We start from the raw sequence: 21635 nt of genomic DNA, 5'->3' as shown, positions 1-21635 counted from the left end.
GGAATCAAGTTTGTCCTACAGATGTTGGCTTTAATGGGGATGAGGCTGAGGGACTCTAAACTTTCAGTTGCATTTATCCCCTTTCTGGATACTATTAAGTTTCTCCTGCCTTAAGCAGAGGACCGGTCTTTGCTTCAAAGGCAGCTAAAGAGTGAATTATTTACCAAATTGCACCAAGGGGAAGATTTACCAAGCCCCCTTTTTTTTCCCAGAGAGGACAACCCCAGAACTGGAGGACTTTCTCAGCAGTAAATTATGCCATTCAGATGCTTTTGAAAGCTTCCCTTCATGCTCTGGACTGAGTCATAAAATTTGATACCTGGGGCCAAATGCCTTTACCCCTCCCAGAAGGGTGAAGAAGATGAAAAGGCAGCCATTCTGGGCCAGGGCCACAGAAAGCCGATGACTGGGCAGAAAATGTGGGCAGTGGAGACAGTTACTCTGCATAATTCACACCTCCTTGACCTGAGGGTCTACTCCGAAATGGATTTTATCATTTGCGTAAGATCATCAGACCCTGCAAAACCTGAATTGGCCGCTTGGAAAACACTAGGTGTAATCGGGACCACGAATTGATTGCTGTCCTTATCTCTGATGCCGGGATTTTAGAGCTTGTGAATTTCAATAAACCCGCCACTCACCTGGAGAGGGTTTGCTGGGGCCCCCGTTCTCTGATTTCTTTGGAGTCGTGGTACTTTTATGTTTGTGCTTGACTGATGTTTGGTCAATTGCTGGAAGTCTGGAATCACTCTTACGCGCAGAACTCTTGGCAGGTAATCCTGGTTCGGCTAGAGCATGCTTCTCACCAGAACTCTGCCGAAAATGAAAGGTGTCTGAGTATCTGTGGTCAATAGGCCATCTTGGCTGGGCAGAGGAAGAAGAGACAAGCCAAATGCAGCAACCCCTCCACAGAGACACTGGAGCATCCTGCGAGCTCAGTGTGCCCTCTCACCAGGTTTCATCAGATTTTCATGGACTGGGCGTATCAGTTTAGAAATAATAGCAAAGTTAATGAGTCTATTTTGTAGAACATTATGAATGTTCTAATGAACATTAGATGTTCATTCATCAAAAGAATGAATTCCTGACCCTTAAGTAATTGGATGACCAACAAACAGCTCACGTGAAGAGCTACGTATGAAAACAGGAGAAACCATCGTGCATTTAAACTTCTCGCTATTTGCTATTTGAACTACTTTGGGGGGAGGGGGAGGAAAAATGTTCCTTATGTTAATCATATACTTGACAATGAAAAGGAAATTTAGATAAGTGTGTTGGGACTGAATCAATGAGACCTCAGTTTAATACTCTGAATTATTGGGTGCAACATAAGACAGATTAATCTTTTTTTTTTTTTTTTTTTTTGCGGTACGCGGGCCTCTCACCGCTGTGGCCTCTCCCGTTGCGGAGCACAGGCTCCGGACGCGCAGGCTCAGCGGCCATGGCTCACGGGCCCAGCCGCTCCGCGGCACGTGGGGTCTTCCCGGACCGGGGCACGAACCTGCGTCCCCTGCATCGGCAGGCGGACTCTCTACCACTGCGCCACCAGGGAAGCCCAGATTAATCTTTTTAAAAGGCCCCTACTTGTCAGTCTTCCATAAAGAAGTCAGTATAAATCTATGCACGGACAAATCCTGACTCATGCGGTGTCAGAATATCTCAACACAGCCTTGCAGACACAATAAAAATTATCCAGGCGTTCAATAGCTTTATACTTTGCCACACTTACACCCACCAAAGAAATGAATGAAAACAAACATGAACAATTAGGAGAAACTTGGTCCTGAAGGGCGATTTAAGTCCTGCCTTAAGGTCTTAGATCCTGGTGTTAATATGATTTGCTAGGCGATGCACCCAACAAACAAAACCACAGGGTTTCCCCCCCACCCCAGGGGCAGGGTCACTAAATACTCCTGCACTGCACAGTGGTCTATATTGGCAAGTCCTCTGAAAGTGTAGTCCTCTGCAGACACAGAGTGCTAAATTAACGTCCTCCACGCCTCCCCAGCGGTGCCAATTTGTATTGATTTTGCTTCCCGTTCTCTCTGACAGTTGTGGCATTTTCATTTTAAGCCTCCTGACTCAGGAAAATACTCTGAATAGCTTTGAATTATTGGGGTAACGTAAGACAAACTACACTCTCAAAAAAGTCCCCTACCTGTCAGTCTTTCTACAAGGATGTCGGTACAAATCCATAGGTGGACAGATCACTATTCTCCAGGATTAGAAATCATGTTTGGTCACTTAGAGCCTGGTGACAGCCTTCAAACAAATAATTATTGTTTCTCCCTGCATTTCAGAAAACAGACCACCCTCAGATAAAGGGACGGGAAAAAGGAAAGGACATAATGAGTTGGTTGTTCTCCCTTTTCCCTTTTGGTTCTGGAATTTAACAGAAATCCTTGAAAATGATTCTGAAATGTCAAAGATGAAACGTGAGGTCATTTCTGAACATGAGATAGGCTTTCCATTCTCAGAAAAGGAAATGTGGGCAAATTTTAATTCTGGTGCCTAAGATGGTCATAAGGCAAGAAGAACAGCAGTGAACATGTGACGGAATTTCTTCCACAAACTGCTCAACACGAACAACTTACATTAGCAAATGGAGAAGCCTACTCACACATCTGTTTTTCAGCCAGTGGAAAGGCAGGAAAGATGCTCCGGGCTAAGACTACCAATATCCATGGTTACAGCATCAGGAGCAGTAATAGTGTCCACTCCTGGTGGGTCCGTCCCCTTCACCCTCAGCCAGGACTAGAATTCTTTGCTTACCCCAGGCAGTGGTGAATCGGGAGGAGTTGGTGAAGAGACTTTTTATTGGGTGGGGTGTTAAGCCATGTTTATCCTTCCTTACCCATTCATTGTACCTCCAGCATTAATAGCACCAAAGGTGGAAGAAAACTTGGCCAATTAAACCATGCCAATTACATATGGTACCATGCACCTGCCTTCCAAGTATATCCTTCTCTGGTTCCTGGTTCCATCAACCTTACTTCCAGTTGCAAATCTTATCTATCTATCTATCTATCTATCTATCTATATTTTTGGCTGCGTTGGGTCTTCGTTGCTGCGTGTGGGCTTTTCTCTAGTTGCAGAGAGCGGGGGGCTACTCTTCATGGCGGTGCACAGGCTTCTCATTGCAGTGGCTTCTCCTGTTGCGGAGCACAGGCTCTAGGTGCATGGTCTCAGCAGTTGTGGCTCGCGGGCTCCAGAATGCAGGCTCAGTAGTTGTGGCTCACAGGCTTCGTTGCTCCGTGGCATGTAGGATCTTCCCGGACCAGGGCTCGAACCCATTTCCCCTGCATTGGCAGGCAGATTCTTAACCACTGAGCCACCAGGGAAGTCCCTGGGAATCACCCTTGAGTCCAGAAATTACAGCTGGAAGTGGGTGTTTTGTCGGTTGGAAACTAAAGCCACAATGGTGAGAACTATAATACGTATGAATGTGCTACTGGGTCTTTTCGTGCTTGCTTTGAGTAATCTTAAGCCAATCACTTCAACTCTTTGTATCTTCATTCGTGTCCTGTCATGTATTCAGCCATTCTCATGTGTCCTCTCCGTGAAAGCCCATTATATTATCCAAGGAGGATGCTCCTTGGGTGAAAGAAGTTGAAGTAACTCATTCTGGCACTAAAATGTAGTATTTAAGACTCTGGAGCCCAGCTTCCTGGGAGTGAATCCTGGCTCTTTCACGTAGTGGCCGTGTGACATAGGATTAGTTTTAGTTCATCTCTTTGCCGCTCAGATTTTCTCATCTGTGAACAATAGTGCCTTCTTTTTGGTGGTTCTGTGAGGATGAAAGGAGTTAAGATATGTTTATAGCACCAAGAGTAGTGGTGCCAGGCACTGAGAAAGTACCATGTAAGTGTTGGCTTTTGCAATTAGCCGTTCATGTTCAGCCATTTAAAAAAGTAACCAGCTAACCGCTGAAAATTAACTACCTGCTGTTGAAACCAAACCCATAAACCCCACTGAAAAATTCAAATGTGTTGTCACCTGCTTCAAAGAGCAATGGGCGGCGAGGTGGGGCAGTTCTGTGGTCCAAGTTCTCTTTCAGACAGTAAAGTTCTAATGGCAAACATTTAACAACACTTAAAGATTAGCAGACAATAAAAATTAAATTATGTTGATTTTAAGCTGATTTTAAAACTGTCTCCTCCTCTCGCAATTTTGAAGAGTAGTTACAATTTTTTTCCCCCATATGTTCCTAAGTTGAAATGTCACATGGAGGTGGAGGCAAGAGCATACTGCTCTTGCTTTAGGGGAAGAAAACTAGCGCTGTGTTTCAAAATCAAAGCCTGAAACATTAAAAAAAAAAAAAAACTAAACTAAAAAACCCAGATTACATAATACATGTGTAGACTTTTTTTTTAAATTAATTTATTTAATTTATTTATTTTTGGCTACATTGGGTCTTCGTTCCTGCGCATGGGATTTTCTCTAGTTGCAGCGAGCAGGGGCTACTCTTTGTTGCGGTGCACAGGCTTCTCATTGCGGTGGCTTCTCTTGCTGCAGAGCATGGGCTCTAGGCACGTGGGCTTCAGTAGTTGTGGCACGTGGGCTCAGTAGTTGTGGCTCGCAGGCTCTAGAGCGCAGGCTCAGTAGTTGTGGCGTACGGGCTTAGTTGCTCCACAGCATGTGGGATCTTCCCAGACCAGGGCTCGAACCCATGTCCCCTGCATTGGCAGGCGGATTCTTAACCACTGCGCCACCAGGGAAGCCCCATGTGTAGACTTTAAGTTCTCTCTTGGTAATCTGATGAGCGTCCTAATAAAGCCACATTGACTGAAAGAAGTTATTGTCAAAATTAATATTTTTCTGGAGTATTATGGGTTTTGCAGTCAACATTTTCCAAAGATCCCCAACTTGCTCTTTTGGCATCATCCATAATAAAGTAGAGATATGACCTTGCTAGAAACTCTCAAAAGTTCAGAGCAAGACTCACGCTATGAAAAGAAGGGACTTACATTAGGGAATTGGGCACTGAAGTAGCGACTTCGAAACATGATAATGGTTCTAGTTAGACCTCCTGGATGATGGAGACCCAAGGATTGCCAAGTGGGATGCGTTTCTTCAGGGATGTTAGAGTGACTAGATTTTTTTTTTTTTTTTGCAACACAGCTTTCATTAGTATTTAATGCAGTTCTTTCTAATATTTCTGTCTTTGAGTGTATATATAATTAAAACAACATCACCATGGTTATGATATTGGAACTTCTTGGAACTATTTTAGATGTAGGACACCTCATGGTTCTGGATATGTGGGAGAAAAACTTTTATTGTTCTTATCCTGGGATGGCTTCTGCCTTGTTTTTCCAGTTGATTTCTGCTCTCCATGTCACTCAGAACCTGGAGGGCTGGTCAAGTCCTGTGCTGGATAATGAGTGGCAGGGCACGTTGTGGGGAGTATGAACTGGGATTCTCGACCACAATCCTCAATCTTGACTCCTCCTACCCAGTCTCTAGCACTGGTCACCCATTGCAATATTAAAACTGAAAGTAAAATCTCTTCTCTCCTGGATGTTGTACATTGCTCTGGTTTCAGGACTTAATGAAGCCCAGGTTCTTGATGTCTCATCACAGAAAGAATTCAGTGAGAGACAAAGTGGTAAGAAGTGGATTTGTTTAGAGAGAGAAACACTCCACAGACAGAGTGTGGGCCATCTCAGAAGGTGAGAAAAGGCCTAGATTTTTAAACTGGGTCCTAACAATGTTGAGTCTGAAATGGCAAGGTGACAGTGAGCACAGATGATCAGAAAGGCATGGAGACAGAAGAAGTAGTCAGGGACAGAAAAGACCAAGTCATTTTCCAGCTCTTGCCTGATGGCTCATTTCCAAGATCTACAGAGCTGGTTCTCAACTGGTATGCCGCCTCCCTCCCTCCCACAAGGTGTGCTGATGAATTCTGATGGACGTGTACAAAACGCATTGTAGCCACGTGTCATGTGATGGAAGGCTGAGCTGAGTGGATCTTATGACATAGTGTAAAGATCAGGACACGACTTGCTCTGAATAGGAAAACAGACAAAGAGTAGTGTCAGGCTGGTGCCAGAGAAAGACAGTGTGTTTATTACCTTTGAGATAAAACGTTCTCCCGAGATCACGAAAGAGAACGATCAAGGCTGTGAACCTCGACACGCAAAGGTCACAACATGGGAAGGGTGACCAAGGAACTGTGGGTGCAAATGAGTATCTTCAGAGTGCTGTCCCCAAAGTCCACATTCATATCATGCCTCAAACACAAAAAATGGCCTTTGGGAATTAAGGGCAGCTTGTATAAATAGCATTCTGGACAGGATGGGGACGTTTATGGATTCAAGAAATATAAAGTTAGCATGTCCTACACAGAATGCTGATGTATCCCAAAGCTGGCTAAACATTCTCTCTTCTAGAAGAAACTAAGGGCAGCAAAGTCCTTCCCATGTTCAGGACAATTATTTTTATTTTTATTATTATTTTTTTGTGGTACGCGGGCCTCTCACTGCTGTGGCCTCTCCCGTTGCGGAGCACAGGCTCCGGACGCGCAGGCTCAGCGGCCATGGCTCACGGGCCCAGCCGCTCCGCGGCATGTGGGATCCTCCCGGACCGGGGCACGAACCCACGTCCCCTGCATCGGCAGGCGGACTCTCAACCACTGCGCCACCAGGGAAGCCCCTCTCCTTCATTCTTTATTTGAATTCATATTCTCCTTTTAGTTGAGAGGAACACTTGAAGAACATGAAAGACTTAGTCATTAAATGGAGGTCATCCATGAAAATACTTCCTACTCAGAATAATAGGTCATAAAACATGGGAATTAATTGAACAGCATCATATGCATCTACTGTGTCTTCAACCCCATATAAAGACAAGATACTTGCAATGGGAGAGACACAATTTATACCATACTAGCAAAATGCAAAACAAAGTTTAATTAAGTGATAAATTGGGTGGCACCAATTCTAAACCTCAAAGAAACTCACAGCAAAAAAGTGAGATGTCAAGGGAGGCTTCATGAAGGGGATGGTGTTTTCTAGGAACTCAAGGAGCAGTAGGGACCAGCTTCGGCTGGAGGCAGCATGGGAGCCAAGGTACGGATGGAGTGACGCCCACGGCGTGATTCTCAGGCAGCAAGGCGTATGGCCAGAGCAGAGGGTGTGAGAAGGAGAGGTGAGAGACAAAGTTGGCTGGCAAGCTGGGGTCAGATTGTGGGGGGCTCTGAGAGTCAAGCAAAGAATTGAGAGTTAATGTGATGGAGAATAGGGTCCAACTGAAGGTTTCTGAGAAGAAAAATGCTTAATGTGGTACTTAAGATTAGCTTGTATGTTTCTTTCAGAGGAAGAAAACAAAGCATCTTTTTGTAGTTTCAATGGCTTATTTTTGTAAAGTGTAAGTCTTTTCTTTATTGCCAAAAAAAAAAAAAATCCATGTTCATAATGGAAAACTAAAGACAAAGAGAGAAATTTTAAAGCATTCAAAACTCCATTAACCTTGAAATAAAAACTGCAAATAGCTTGGTCTGTGTTCTTTCAGACACCGCCCCCCCCTTTTTAAAACATCTTTATTGGAGTATAATTGCTTTACAGTGTTGTGTTAGTTTCTGCTGTATAACAAATGAGCGTGATGGAGACGACTAGCTTTCCACTGAAATCCCTTCTCAAGTGATAAGAGCTACAGCTGGATGTGGCTGCCCACCTTGAACTGAATGACTCAGTTTCCACTGCAACTAGGTGTGGCCTCAGGAGGAAAGTCTCACCAGTGGAGTGGGAGCACAGGTGACATGTACAGCCTGCTTCAGAGATAATCTCTGGCCCTGCTTCTCGGCTGGAGAGGCAACAACTTTGAAAGTCATGTGTTGAAGACAAGAGAACCATCATTGGCCTGAATCCCTGTAAGTCCTAGTGGAGGAGAGCTGCCTGCTGATCACCTGGGCCATCACAGGTGCAAGAAATAAATTCTTTCTTGATTGAATCATATTTTTGGTCCTTTTGTTATAGCAGCTGACATTACTCTTGCACATATATTTAGGCAACTGTATAAATATTGTTTTTTAACAAAAATAGAATTGAGCCATACATACGTTGTCATTTAACAATACATTGCATCAATAGATACCTTTCTATAATTTTGTCAACCTTATTTTGAAAATTTTCAAATCAATGGAGAAGTTGAAAGAATAGTACAAATAACATCCATTACCCTTTACTTGCCAATTTGCTTTCTCTCCCTCTCCCCCATCCCTCCCTCTCTCTAGACTTCATAATACTTTACCCCTAAATACTTCAATATGCATCTCCTATCAAAACGGACATTCTCCTACAAAGCCACAATACCATTATCTTACCCAAGAGAATTTAATAGTTCCATAACATTATTTATTATGCATATTCAAACCAAACTGTCCCAAAAATGTCTTTTTAGCTGTGTATTTTGATCTATGATCCAATCAAGATACACCCATTGCACGCAGTTATTATGTCTCTTTCATTCTCGGCCCTTTTTGTCTTTTCATGATTTTTACTCTTTGGAAGAGTCCCAGCCTCATAGAACATCGACCGTTCTGAATTTGATGGCTTTCTCATAATAAAATTCAGGTTAATCATTTTGGGTTCCATAGGTGGTGTGGTATCCCTCTTTATAATATCACCTCAGTGCCTAACAATGCTGTTTGGTCTCTAGGGTAAGGTGGTGACTGCCAGGTTTTTCCACTATAAAAGTACATTTTTCCCTTTTGTAATTAGTCAGAAATCTGTGAGACGATTCTTTGACACGAAATACCCTATTCATTTTACCCAGTGATTTAGCATCTTTTGATGTGCTTTGCCTGAATTGATAATTACATCAAGGTAGCAAAAGGATGATTTTTCTATTTCTATCCTTTCTTCTACAATTATTAGCTGGCGTTCTTCTCTAAAGAAGAACTTTCCTCCCTTCTTATTTGTTTGTTTGCCTCTTTGTTTGTTATCATCATCATTGTGGTTTCAAGGACACATTTTATTCAATCATCTCATCACATTTTTTGAGGCTCAAATCGTCCCAAAATTGGTGAATGGGAGTTCATTCGAGTTTGCTCTGACTTGAGTCTCCGAGCACATCTACGCTTTATGGCACAATAAAATTTCATAGCCTCACCTTGTACTTTACCTGGCTCAGACCTAGAATCAGCTATTTTCCCAATAAGCTCTGGTTCCTTTTAGTTTAGAAAGCTATTTAGAAATCAGTATCTTCATGCTATGTGTGTTCATTGCTCCTAGAGGGACATTGTTCCTAAGTCCTTTCAATGGAATTAATTAGAAATATGTATTTAACACTAATACATATTTAGTGGAAGGGGTTTTCCCTTCCTTTCTTTTGTTTTATATTTGTATCTTTTTATTTAAATCTTTAAAATCTTTATTTTTAAAGATTTTAAATCTTTATTTAAAATTTTTATTCCTTAATTATATTTAAAATCTTTATTCCTTAATTATATTAATATATGTATTTAATTTAAAATCTTTATTCCTTAATTATATTAATATATGTACTCATTTGTTTTACTCTGTAGTGAACATGAAATAATTTCAGAATCACAGTACAAATATACTCTAAGAATAAACCCATTAAGTAAACTTTAGTCTTTCTTGCCAGTTCTCATTGTCTTTACAATATATTCCTATTGTATGGCTCTGTCATACTTACTTTTGTTGGTCATTTAGGTTGCTTCCAACTTTTTCTATGATAAATAATGCTATGATGAATATTCTTATATATTTATGCACATCATCAATTATTTCTTTAAGTTCCCAAAGTGGGAATTTATATTAGTAGATCAACAGCATCACAAAGATTTACAATATTTTGTTCCCAAATTGTCCTCCAGAAACACTGTACCAATTTACATTTCCAGAGGTACATGAGAATGCCAATTTCTACATAACTTTTCCAACTACATATTATCTTTTTAAAAGCGACTTTGTCATTTTGGGAAAAGACTATAATTTTAATCTGTGACTTGTATGTAATTTTAATTTAATTATTATTATTTTTTGGTCACGCCATGTGGCATGCAGGATAGTTCCCCAACCAGTGATCGAACCCGTGCCCGCTGCAGTGTAAGCGTAGAATCTTAACCACTGGACCACCAGGGAAGTCCCCTAATTTAATTATTAAGTAGGTTCATTTATTTAGCTCATCTATTTAGAATCTATATTCCACCAATTTCTAAAAAGTGACTTAAAAGTTGAACTGAAAACAGTGTAAAGAAATAGAAAAAGAAAAGGCAAAACTAATTTATGGTGAAAATACTCGGAACAGTGGTTGCCTCTGAGAGGGACAGAGACAGGAATTGACTGGAAAGGGTCATGGGGTGATGGAAACTCAAAACATGGTTACATGCATTTATCAAAACTCGTTTAAAAAAGTGAATTTTGATACATTTTTAAAAAGGAACTGGGCTTCCCTGGTGGCGCAGTGGTTGAGAGTCCGCCTGCTGATGCAGGGGACACGAGTTCGTGCCCTGGTCCGGGAAGATCCCACATGCCGCGGAGTGGCTGGGCCCGTGAGCCATGGCCGCTGAGCCTGAGCATCCGGAGCCTGTGCTCCGCAACGGGAGAGGCCACAACAGTGAGAGGCCCGCATACCGCAAAAAAAAAAAAAAAAAAAGGAACTGCATGGACAACCATCAGAAGATAGAGCAGAGGTTTTTTGTGCCGGGGGCTTGGGCACAGTTGGGGAAAACCCCCCTGAGGAAGTGACCTGAGCTGAGATCTGAGACCTGGTGGGAAGGCAGGCCGAGTGCTTCAAGAAAAGGGAACAGCATGTGCAAAGCCTCCTAGCAGGACCCCAAGCCAGTGTGGTTGAAGCATAGAGCAGTAAGGAAGGCTAGATCCCAAAGGGCCTTGTTGGCTACATGATGGGTGTTGGTCCCCATTCTGAAAGCCACAGAACACCATGGAAGGGATTTAAGCGGCCAACAGAGTGATCTGGGTTCCACTTGTCAAATCACGTGTGGTAGAGAAAGCGGGATTTGGGGGCAGGAGCAGGAGTTGCGAAGACCTGTGAGGGGGCCTTTGCAGTAACTTAACTAGGTGATAGCAGAGACGAACACACAGATGGATTAAAATGATAAGTAAAATGGTTGGGACTTGGTGACGAATAAGACGGTAAGGAGGAAAGTGTCAGATTCTGATGATACTGCGCAAAAGGAAGAGCAGGGACTTCCCTGGTGGTCCAGTGGTTAAGACTCCACGCTTCCACTGCAGGGGGCGTGGGTTTGACCCCCGGTCAGGAAACTAAGATCCTGCATACTGTGCGGCTCGGCCAGAAAAAAAAAAAAAAAAAAAAAGGAAGAACGAAGGGCCAGGCTGGGAACTTTAGCACTGGGCCTATTGAGTTTGAGACATCCAAGTAGAAATTATTTAGAAAACAATGGGATATTTAGATCTGGAGATCAAAAGCGAGGTTTGGGTTAGAAATGCGGATTTGGGAGTCATAGGCGGGTAACATCTTGGGCAGGTAACCTGAGGAGAATAGGGCAGGTTTTCTTGGGGGTGGGACATGAATATGCATGGGAAAAAAAATTGCATCTTTATTTCCACTAACCTCTTATTGAAATCTAAGCATATCTTTCATTTACTAATACAGGCGACAAACCACAGTAGTATTAGCCGTACCTGTGATGTGTCACCAATCGAAATCACAGGTATTGTCACATTTCATTAAATACGTTGCAGATGTCTCAAAGTACCTTTTACGCCCATCACTTGTTATTTCATGTGTTAAAAAAGAAGCACAGGGCTTCCCTGGTGGCGCAGTGGTTGAGAGTCCGCCTGCCGATGCAGGGGACACGGGTTCGTGCCCCGGTCCGGGAAGATCCCACATGCCGCGGAGCGGCTGGGCCTGTGAGCCATGGCCGCTGAGCCTGCGCGTCCGGAGCCTGTGCTCCACAATGGGAGAGGCCACAACAGTGAGAGGCCCGCGTACAGCAAAAAAAAAAAAAAAAAAGAAGCACATCTATTCCTGAGTCACAGATTTCTAAAAATATCTTGATGATTATTTCAAGGATTGCGGTTTCCTTTGAAATCCTGTGCATCTTATTTTATGCGTTTGAAAATATTATTGTGAGAAGAGGATCCAGAGAGGTCATCCGTATTGCCTAAGAGGCCTGTGATACAAAACCAGGATAAACCCCCAGGTGTAGAGTGAGAAGAGAAGCGAGCCTGGAGGAATCCCAGGACTCAGCGCCGAGAAGGAGGAGAAGCCAGGAGAACGTGGCTTTGCAGAAGCGCGGGGACGCAGCATTTTGAGGACAGTGGAGTGGCCAGGCGAGCTAAAGCTGCTGAGAGGTGCAGCGCAGTGAGGACTGCAAGAGACTCCCTGCATCGCAGACGTGGAAGGCATCTGACGAAGAGCCGTTTCTGTGGAATGACATGTGTGGCAGCCAGATTGCAGTGGTTGCGTTGTGCGTAGGAGGTGGGGAAACTGAGTCAGTCAGCGTAAATGATTCTTTTGAGAGCTTTGTGAGGGAGAAGCAGTAAGTGCAGGGGATGGGGGCTCAGGGAAGGTCTCTTCTGTTGTTCTCTTAAGATTTTTGGTAGGAAACCTTGGATCGTGATTAAATACTGATGGGAAGGGAAGGCTCTGGTACAGAGTTGGAGACGCAGGAACGGAAGGGACAATGGATGGAATGAGGGTCCTGAGCAGAGATGGAAGGGTTGCTAACTGGGTGGGAATGAGGGGAGGGGGGTGCAGAGGGAAAGGGGTGGATGGGCTGGGCAGCAGAGAGCTGAGGGAGCTTCCACGTGAGGACCACTGTGGATTCGGGTGGAAGAGAGGAGGGATTGGGGAAAGGGAAGAAGGCTTGAAGTGGAAGGGACAGTTGACCAGGGAAACTGGGCAGCATCGAAGAGTTGCAGGAGGTTAGTGGCCGTGACCTTCCAGGGGCACCATTTTTCAAGGTTGGGTGATTTTTTTCCGGCAGTCACCAGTGGTATGGGTGCAGACCCAGAGACCGTGGATGGGCAGGATTTGGCCAGAGAGGTGTGTCAACAAAACAAAGGGCAAGAGAAGTGTTAAGAGGATCAAGCACAGAACATAGGCTGCTTGGGAAGGGAAAGGTTGGTACAGAGGGGACAATGAAAGGACAAAGGGAGAGGAACCAAGGGACCAGAGGTTATTCATTACTATATCCCCATACTACCCAACACAGTGTCTTGGACACCAGTGCTTTATAATTCCTTAACAAATAAAGCAATTGTTGTTGTCAACAAAAGAAGGTTTTAGGGTGAAATGCTGTATTTATAGGTTATGTTTAATGCGAGTATGCCCCTGAATAATCATGTCTTGCAACTGACTGAAAAAATTTTAAATTTTGATATCTGAATTTTAATAGGTTTTTAACAAGTTTCTTGGTTTTAAAAAGCAATTAGAACCATTTTTTTAAGTAGGGGATTTTAATAAGATGTTGTAAGCTGAAATATACAGCACTACATAAAATGCGAAAAAAGCCACTTTATCATAATCTTCACTCATGCAATTTCTGAGCTGCTGAGTCTAATTAACACGGGGAACTCTTGGGGTCAGAGGTCAACATTGCTCGGCACCGGCGATTTCACTGAGCTGGGATGACAATTGGTGTTTGTCGGCGATTTCACTGAGCTGGGATGACAATTGGTGTTTGTCTCGCTGGGCCGAGTGGCAGAATCACCCCGTGGAAGGATTGACTCTAGGCTGTCCTGCTTATCTGTTCAAAAGGCAGGACGACATTCTGGAAGCAGCTGCAATTTAAACTGTCAGTTGCCCCATTTTCCTGCCATGCCCTATTTTAAAATTACCTAGTGGAACTCAGGCAAAGCACAGAAACGGAGGAGAAAGGAAGCACTGCCGGCTTTGCCCAGACCAATTATCACTCGTTTGTGCCATTTACTGCTGTGAAAGGCTTCTAGGACCCTGGTTTGCCCAGGGGCCTGCACCCCAGGTCTTCCAGTTACTCTATAATATGATCACAAAGGAAACCTTCAGTTCAGTCTGGTGAGTTACCTGGTGGGACATTTAAGCACACCAAGATGACCTCTTGTAAGTGCGAGTGAGTCCTGGGTCAACTTTGGGCTGTTCTGAGTTTCCTCTGTCCACGGAGAGCTGCTTCTGTCTCTGTGTTCTTGCCCACCTGTGACAAAAGGAACTTACCCAGAGCTTTAAGGAAGCCACCTGTTGCTTTGCGGAGTGGTAGGCCAGGAAAAGAACGTTCTCTTTAGCCAGTCACCCTGGTTGCCACCGATGAGGAGGTGGTTTCCAAATGGTTGATTGCGGTTTCAGCCTTCAGACCCAAACTGGCCATTGCACGTTGGCGGTCTCAGCAAACCACTCTCTTCTTGATGATTTCAAGCCAGGCCAGCGTCTGCCCACCACTCGTGGTAACGGTACCCCTTTCTTCTCTCGCTTGAGGCAGGGTCCTGCTCCGGCGGTTGTGGTTACACTGCTATGATTTCAACACGTGCACATTCCTAAAACATTCCTGTGACTGGCAGTCATCAAACATTCATGGAGCTCCTAGTGTGTGGTGGAAAAAAGAGCAACTAAGCCCGTGCGCCACAACTACTGAGCCAGCGCTCTAGAGCCCATGAACCACAACTACGGAGCCCGCGTGCCACAACTACTGAAGCCTGTGTGCCTAGAGCCCACGCTCCGCAACAAGAGAAGCCACCGCAATGAGAAGACCGTGCAACACAACTAGAGATAGCCTGCGCGCAGCAACGAAGCCCTAACACAGCCAAAAATAAATAAATAAAAATTAAAAAAAAAAAAGAACTTTCTAACAACTAGTGTGTCTAAAACTGCAATGGGTGACTAGACTAAATGTCCTTCAAGGTCCCTTTCCTGTGCTGTGAACCTATGATTTAAAAAAAAAACAAAAAAATGTGTTCTTCATCTACACCATCCACACGCTCCTGCCCGTGCACATGCGGGCCGCGGTACTCAGCGGGGTGCTCCTGTCTGCCCCTCACCTGGCCATCGCCCTGTGCACCAACGCCCGGGACTGGTTCCCGCTCAAGCAGTTCTAGAGGCTGGAAGTCCAAGATCAAGGTGCCAGCAGATTTGGTTTCTGGAAGAGTCTGGAAGTGAGTCCTGAAGAATGAAGTCTCAGAGAGCTGTTGGTGGGGAGGTGACCTGCCCAACAAGACAGCAGGTCCTAGAGAATGCCACCCTCTGAGGGACAGCATCATCTCTGCTTCCAGGCCCCCTGCACCATCTCTTCCTTCCTTCTGTCCCTCCATCTCCCTTGCCCTGTGCCCTCCCTGGGCACCTCACCTGGGTCCTGCCTTATAACTTCCTGCCCCTGGGTGGGGCCTTTGTCTCAGACTTTTTTTAATATGAAACATGGCAAAGTAGAGAGAATAATAATAAACTCCTATATACCCATCATTCAGGTTCGAAAATTGGCATGATTTTTCGCACATTTACTTCATTTATTCTTTTTTCCTCTTGCTGAAATCTATTAAAGCAAATTCCAACCATCAAAAAAGAGCAAAAATAACCAGTGCCTGCGCCTGAGTGGCTCCCAGCCTAAGGATGAGACAGACAGGAAGACGTATCCCAAGATGGGCTTGAGCCCAGACGGTGTTCTGGGGAATACAAAGGAGGGACGAGAACAAAGCCACCTGACCCCCAGGAGCAGCTCTGGAAGCTCTTCCCAGAGGAAGTGTCCTCAGAGTTGAGGGTCAGGCCATCCAGGGCCTTGAGAGCCATCAAACACTTTGCTAAGGTGTTTGAACTTGATCCCAAAGACATGGGGAACCACTAGAGAGCTTTTAATAGAGGAGTGGCATGATCCAGTTTGCTTCTAGACGGATCCACTCATAATGCTGCCTGGGAGACTGGCTGGAAGGGGTGAGGTGAAGACAAAACGATCAGGAAAACGGCTCCCACAAGAATCCAGGCCAAAAAAAAAAAAAGACAGGGCCCTGCAAAGGGAGGTGCTGGTGGACAGATTCAAGAGAGAGGAGGGAAGACGGTCTAACTCTGGTGTCTGACGGCCGTGAAGTTGTGAAGGGGCAACAGAAGGAGGCGTCTGAGCTAATCTCCAGAATTCCGGCCTGGGCAGCAATGAATTCAGGAAGAGGAACCAATCTGAGGGGAGAAGACAATGGATTCAGCCTCTTGAGTCTGAGCGGGTGGTGGGACAGGCCAAGGAGGACAGACCAACAGCTAAAATGGAAAACAAACTCCAACGAAAATTCCCGACAAACCGTGGGCTGCACTTTCTGCCTCCCTGACGTCCGTGTTGGGCTCGAGACACTGGGTGTGGAGCTGCATTGTGACTCAGGTGCACCTCAAGGGCACGGAATCTGCGCAAGTCGCGAGTCGAGGGGGCGGTGACCACGCCTGGCCAGGTGTTAGGGATGACTCACAGCCTCCCAGGTGGGCCCCCCCCCCCGCCCCCTGGCAGTCAGAGCCAGCATGTATGTGTATGACCTGCCTCATTTTCACACGGGCCCGGGGCCAGAACGACGGGAGGCCCGGCCCACGGAGAGTCTGACAATGGACAGGTAGAAGTTAGAGAAACTTAAAAGCGTGAGTCACAGAACACATATGCCGTGTGCTAAGCTGGCTGCTTCCGTGACACCATCAGGGGTGTTGGTAGGTTGACACTGACAGATTAATGGGAGAACAAACAGCTCCCCAAGAGCGGTTTGAAAGAGGAGAAGCTGCAGGTTTCACAGGCAGGAGAGGCTGGAGAGGCAGGTAATGAAAGGAGACATGCAAATATACCCAAGTTGGAGGAAAACACCAAATGCAAAGCGAGCCAGGCTTCGCGGACACCTGACTCAGCAACGGAGAGCAAACGTTTGCAAGGAGCTGCGGTGGGCAAAAGCATTGTAGTGTGGAGTACGCGAGGACGGTTTCTGGGAAACAAAACCCCTTGCTGGCCCGTGGGATCTTGTTTCATCTTTTGGACTTGACCATAAACAGGAGCAGTGCTGTCCTATAGAATTTTCTTCAGTGTTGGAAATGTCCTATATGGCAGCCATGGGCCACATGTGGCTCCTGAGCCTGGAACTGCATTTAAAATGTTATTTTAATTAAATAGTCCCACATGGCTAGTGGCCGCTGTACTGGACAGCACAGTTTTAGGCTTTTGCTGCCCTCATGTAGGAATGCACTTTCTGACTTTTTGAGCCACTGCAGATTACTTGAAGAAGCTTTGTTTTTCATTTCAACCTCCAGCGTTTGTGTGGATGATCACGGACAAAACAATTAAGATGTTTATGTCGGGTGACCGCCTTCACACTTAGGCTTGCCTTGCCTTCTGGGAGGTGCGGGCGATCTCACGGATGTAAGCATCCTGCTGAGCCAGGCCTGGGGCAGAGCCGGCTGCTGCTGGTGGCAGGTTAGCCGCCTCCTTCCAGTGTGACGCTGGGTCCCGGTGACCTGGAATCTAAACGTTTAGCCGCCTGGTTGCTGCTCGTGAAAGGATGACAATCCTATTCCTATTACCGGAGCGAACGGTGCTCTTGAAAAACTGAGGGCTGGTCCCCGCCTTCTTTGCCAAATATAGTGACCACATGTCCTCGGTCCTTGAGATTTGTGCTCTTGGAAGTGGCCCATCCAGCAAGGATGCAGGATCTTGGAAGATGAGAAGGGGCCATGATGATTTTCTTCATTGAAGGTTGCTGTCCCCCAAGTCCTGGGCTAATCAGTTTCATCATTTTCTCTGGGGAAATTGGGGGTCCTGGCCCTTTTCTGTGAAGTCTTTTTTTTTTTTAATTCAATTTCTTTTTAAAAATATTTTTATTTTTGAACTTATTTTTATTATGTAATTTTGGTTGCGTTGGATCTTCATTGCTGCACGCAGGCTTTCTCTAGTTGCGGCGAGCGAGGGCTACTCTTCGTCGCGGTGCACGGGCTTCTCATTGTGGTGGCTTCTCTTGTTGCGGAGCGTGGGCTCTAGGCTTAGGGGCTTCAGTAGTTGTGGCACGTGGGCTCAGTAGTTGTGGTGCACGGGCTTAGTTGCTCCGCAGCATGTGGGTTATTCCCAGACCAGGGATCGAACCCGTGTCCCCCGTATTGGCAGGTGGATTCTTAACCACTGCGCCACCAGGGAAGTCCCCTCTGAGAAGTTTTGAGAGGTCAAAATATCCTGGTGCCCCTGGCACCACAGCAGGCTCCTCTGGGCCAGCAGTGTACCGGGGACACTGCTTCCTGTTCATACTGAGAGACTGCTTTGCTTTTTAATGTACTAAATCACCCAAGGTGTAGTTGGTTCTGTAGAGCTGCTGTTTATTTCCCTGTTAAATTCTAATTTGATTAAACAGCTCACAAGGTTGTAGGTAACTTTGAAAAGGGTGTGAAATTAAGTTGCTACGTTAGGTTAGCTCTTTGAAATGTGGCCTGAGATGGGGCTGAGAGGAAAGAAGGTATTCTAGAAGCCTCAGGAGCTGCTCCTCTATCGATAAGTGTTGGAGCATCCTTTGCAAGCATAGCTGGACACCAAGGCAACTTATAATGAATCTAATGTTAGTGTGACACTTGAGCATCTCACACGTTCTCACAATGATCCTATGAGATAATAGCATAATAATAAGGATCTCCTTGATGGGAAATTGAAGTACTTAGAAGTAAAGTGCTTTGTCCGAATTCACACTGTAATGAGGGACACTGTAATGAGGGAGCCCTTGATGATAAGTGTTCTTTGTACTGTGTCACACAACTAACCTAAATGCATTTAAGAGGTGCTGCTTTAGTATTATTTTTTTTGTAATTTTTAAAACTTGAAGTACCGTTGATTTACAATGTTGTATTAATTTCTTCTGTACAGCAAAGTGATTCAGTTATACATATATATATTCTTTTTTGATATTCTTTTCCATTATGGTTTATCATATGATATTAAATATAGTTCCCTGTGCTATACAGTAGGACCTTGTTGTTGATCCATTCTATTTTGTGTGTGTGTGTGTGTGTGTGTGTGTGTGTGTTGCGTGCTTTTGTGGGGGTTTTTTTGTGTGTATGTTTTTACTAATGATTTTTTTTAAACTTTTTATTTTATATTGGAGTATAGTTGATTAACAATGTTGTGATAGTTTCGGGTGTACAGCAAAGTGATTTAGTTATACATATACATGTACCTATTCTTTTTCAAATCCTTTTCCCATTTAGGTTGTTACATAATATTGAACAGTAGGTTATACAGTAGGTCCCTGTGTTATACAGAAGGTCCTGTGTTATACAGTAGGTCCTTGTTGGTTATCCATTTAAAATATAGCAGTGTGTATATCCATTCTATTTATAAAAGCTTACATCAGCTAACCCCAACCTCCCACTCCATCCCTCCCCCAAGCCCCTCCCCCTTGGTAACCACAAGTCTGTTCTTTATGTCCCTGAGTCTGTTTCTATTTCAGTTCATTTGTGTCATATTTTAGATTCCATGTATAAGTGATATCATATGGTATTTGTCTTTCTCTTTCTGACTTACTTCACTTCTATGATAATCTCTAGTTGCATCCATCTTGCTGCAAATGGCATTATTTCATTCTTTTTTATGGCTGAGTAGTATTCCATTGTATATATGTATCACATCCTCTTTGTCCATTCATCTGTCGATGGACATGTAGGTTGTTTCCCTGTCTTGGCTATTGTGAATAGTGCTGCTATGGATATAGGGGTGCGTGTATCTTTCTGAACTATAGTTTTGTCTGGATATATGCCCAGGAGTGGGATTGCTGGATCATATGGTTATTCTATTTTTAGTTTTATGAGGAACATCCATAGTGTTCTGCATAGTGGCTGCACCAACTTACATTCCCACCAACAACATATATAGGAGGGTTCCCTTTTCTAGGAGGTGATGCTTTAAAGAACCCCTCAGCACAGGCTTGGTAGTGATTGCTTTATCTTGGCGTTTGATTGAACACAATCTCTGCATAACCAGCGGTTAAAGCCACGGGTTGGAGTGAGGAGGTTGTGCCGTAAGGGAGGGGCTGCCATGTTAACTGTGCATTTATCTGGGGATCTGCCCACCCCCAGGCAGGTGTTTAGAAATGGCATCTTGATACTGGATCTATTCCTTGATGGTAAATGCCTCACTTTTTCCAGGCCCATCAGCATTGTGATGGTCTAAGACTGGGTTAAGGAATGAACAAGTGATGGAAGTTGCAATACAAGTGTCAAAATTTGGTGGTAGCATGCTTCACATCGTGATTGTACAGTGGAAAAATTTCCATGGATTAAGCAATCCACTGTCACACAACCCACTCAATCAGGGAATGAACTTGCCTTCTCAAATCAGGGACAAAATGTTCTTTTGAGTTTTCAGCCACAGCAATTTCTAGAAGGAAAATACTCAGGGAAATGTTCCCTAGGTAAGAGGGCTTGGGTTGGGTTTACACTGTCTCATTGGACTCTATCTTTCTCCTGCCACTTTCTGATTGACCGAGGATCTTTTGCAGCTCTAGTGCCTGATGTGACATTCCATACACTAAGCTCTGGAAATTGCATCAGTCCGGCCTGGGTTCTCCTTTGGGAGGTGCTAGCATTCTTTTTTTTTTTTTTTTTTTTAATATTTATTTATTTATTTGGCTGCGCCGGGTCCTAGTTGTGGCGTGTGGGCTCTTAGTTACGGCATGCATGTGGGATCTAGTTCCCTGGCCAGAGATCGAACCCGGGCCCCCTGCATTGGGAGCACAGAATCTTAATCACTGGACCACCAGGGAATCCTGGTGCCAGCATTCTTATCCTGGGAAACTAGCTCTAGGATCTCCCTGGCCTTGGGGACCCTGTAGAAAGAGGTTCCATAAATTCTGCGTTCCTTCAGGATTTGATACAGAGCAGGGCAGCCCCAGATTATGAAGGTTTAAGAACAACCAGATTTTCACAGAATTTGGGTGGGGGTCCAAACCTGGGAGGAGAAATCTTCAAACTAGCCCATGATTGTGGGAGTTGAAGATTTCTGGGCTCTGGTTTGAATGTCATAAGGGCTCTCTGGCTTCACTCGTACCAGGCAAAAGTCGAAGGATTGAGTGAGGAGGGATTGGGATTATAAGCACACAGTTCTGATGGCTGTTGACAAGGATGCGTTCCATGACACTTCCCCTCACCCTGACCTTCCTGCACTTTTGTATCCGGAGGCAAAATCCTCCAGTATCCCCCAAAGAATATCTGTAACACAGGGAGCAAAGCAGAGGTGAAATTCACTGTGGAAAATTCTAATCTTGTCACTCTTCTTGATAGAGAAGGTGCAACTTGGAAGTTACTTGTACAGTCAGTACCCAAACCCTTGGGATAGCATCATCTGGAAAAAATCGAGAGTATCAAGTAATGTTGTTCCAAGTTCTCCGACAAACTGAGGTGCGGTGACATAAAGCAAACATGAAAAATCCTGTTCGCGTGCTTTAGAAATTGCCAGTTTTATGCACTTTACCACATATTTTTGTCTTTATTTCATAATTACTTTTATATGTACAGCTGCATCCTTTTTTAGATGTGGTCTGAGTGTTTTGCAATGATGCCTTAAAGAATGAGTAATTTGTGTAGCATGAAGAAGGGAACTACAGGAATCTGTCACCAGTTTGTCCCCTAAACACAGTTTGTGGAGAGGAGCGTGAACCTTCAAGTTCTAGAATATCCCAAATGCATGAGTGTTGCCATGCGAAATGGCCAAGACTCTGCCTATGAGTCTT

At 44.6% G+C, this 21635-nt stretch overlaps 1 protein-coding gene across 1 annotated transcript in view; it reads right to left on the bottom strand.

Annotated features, from left to right (window-relative positions):
* The window catches only part of MARCHF10 (membrane associated ring-CH-type finger 10), an 82100-nt gene that overhangs the window by 49690 nt on the left and 10775 nt on the right, over window positions 1-21635 (bottom strand). The window contains exon 3 of the mRNA XM_059998494.1: window positions 642-813. Within this exon, the coding sequence (XP_059854477.1) occupies window positions 642-813 (172 nt within the window). The remainder of the gene's footprint in view (window positions 1-641; window positions 814-21635) is intronic.

This window comes from Delphinus delphis, chromosome 19, assembly GCF_949987515.2.
Source record: "Delphinus delphis chromosome 19, mDelDel1.2, whole genome shotgun sequence".
Lineage (NCBI taxonomy): Eukaryota > Metazoa > Chordata > Mammalia > Artiodactyla > Delphinidae > Delphinus > Delphinus delphis.
The sequence above is the reverse complement of the archived record's forward strand: the minus strand, read 5'-3'. Positions and strand labels throughout refer to the sequence as shown.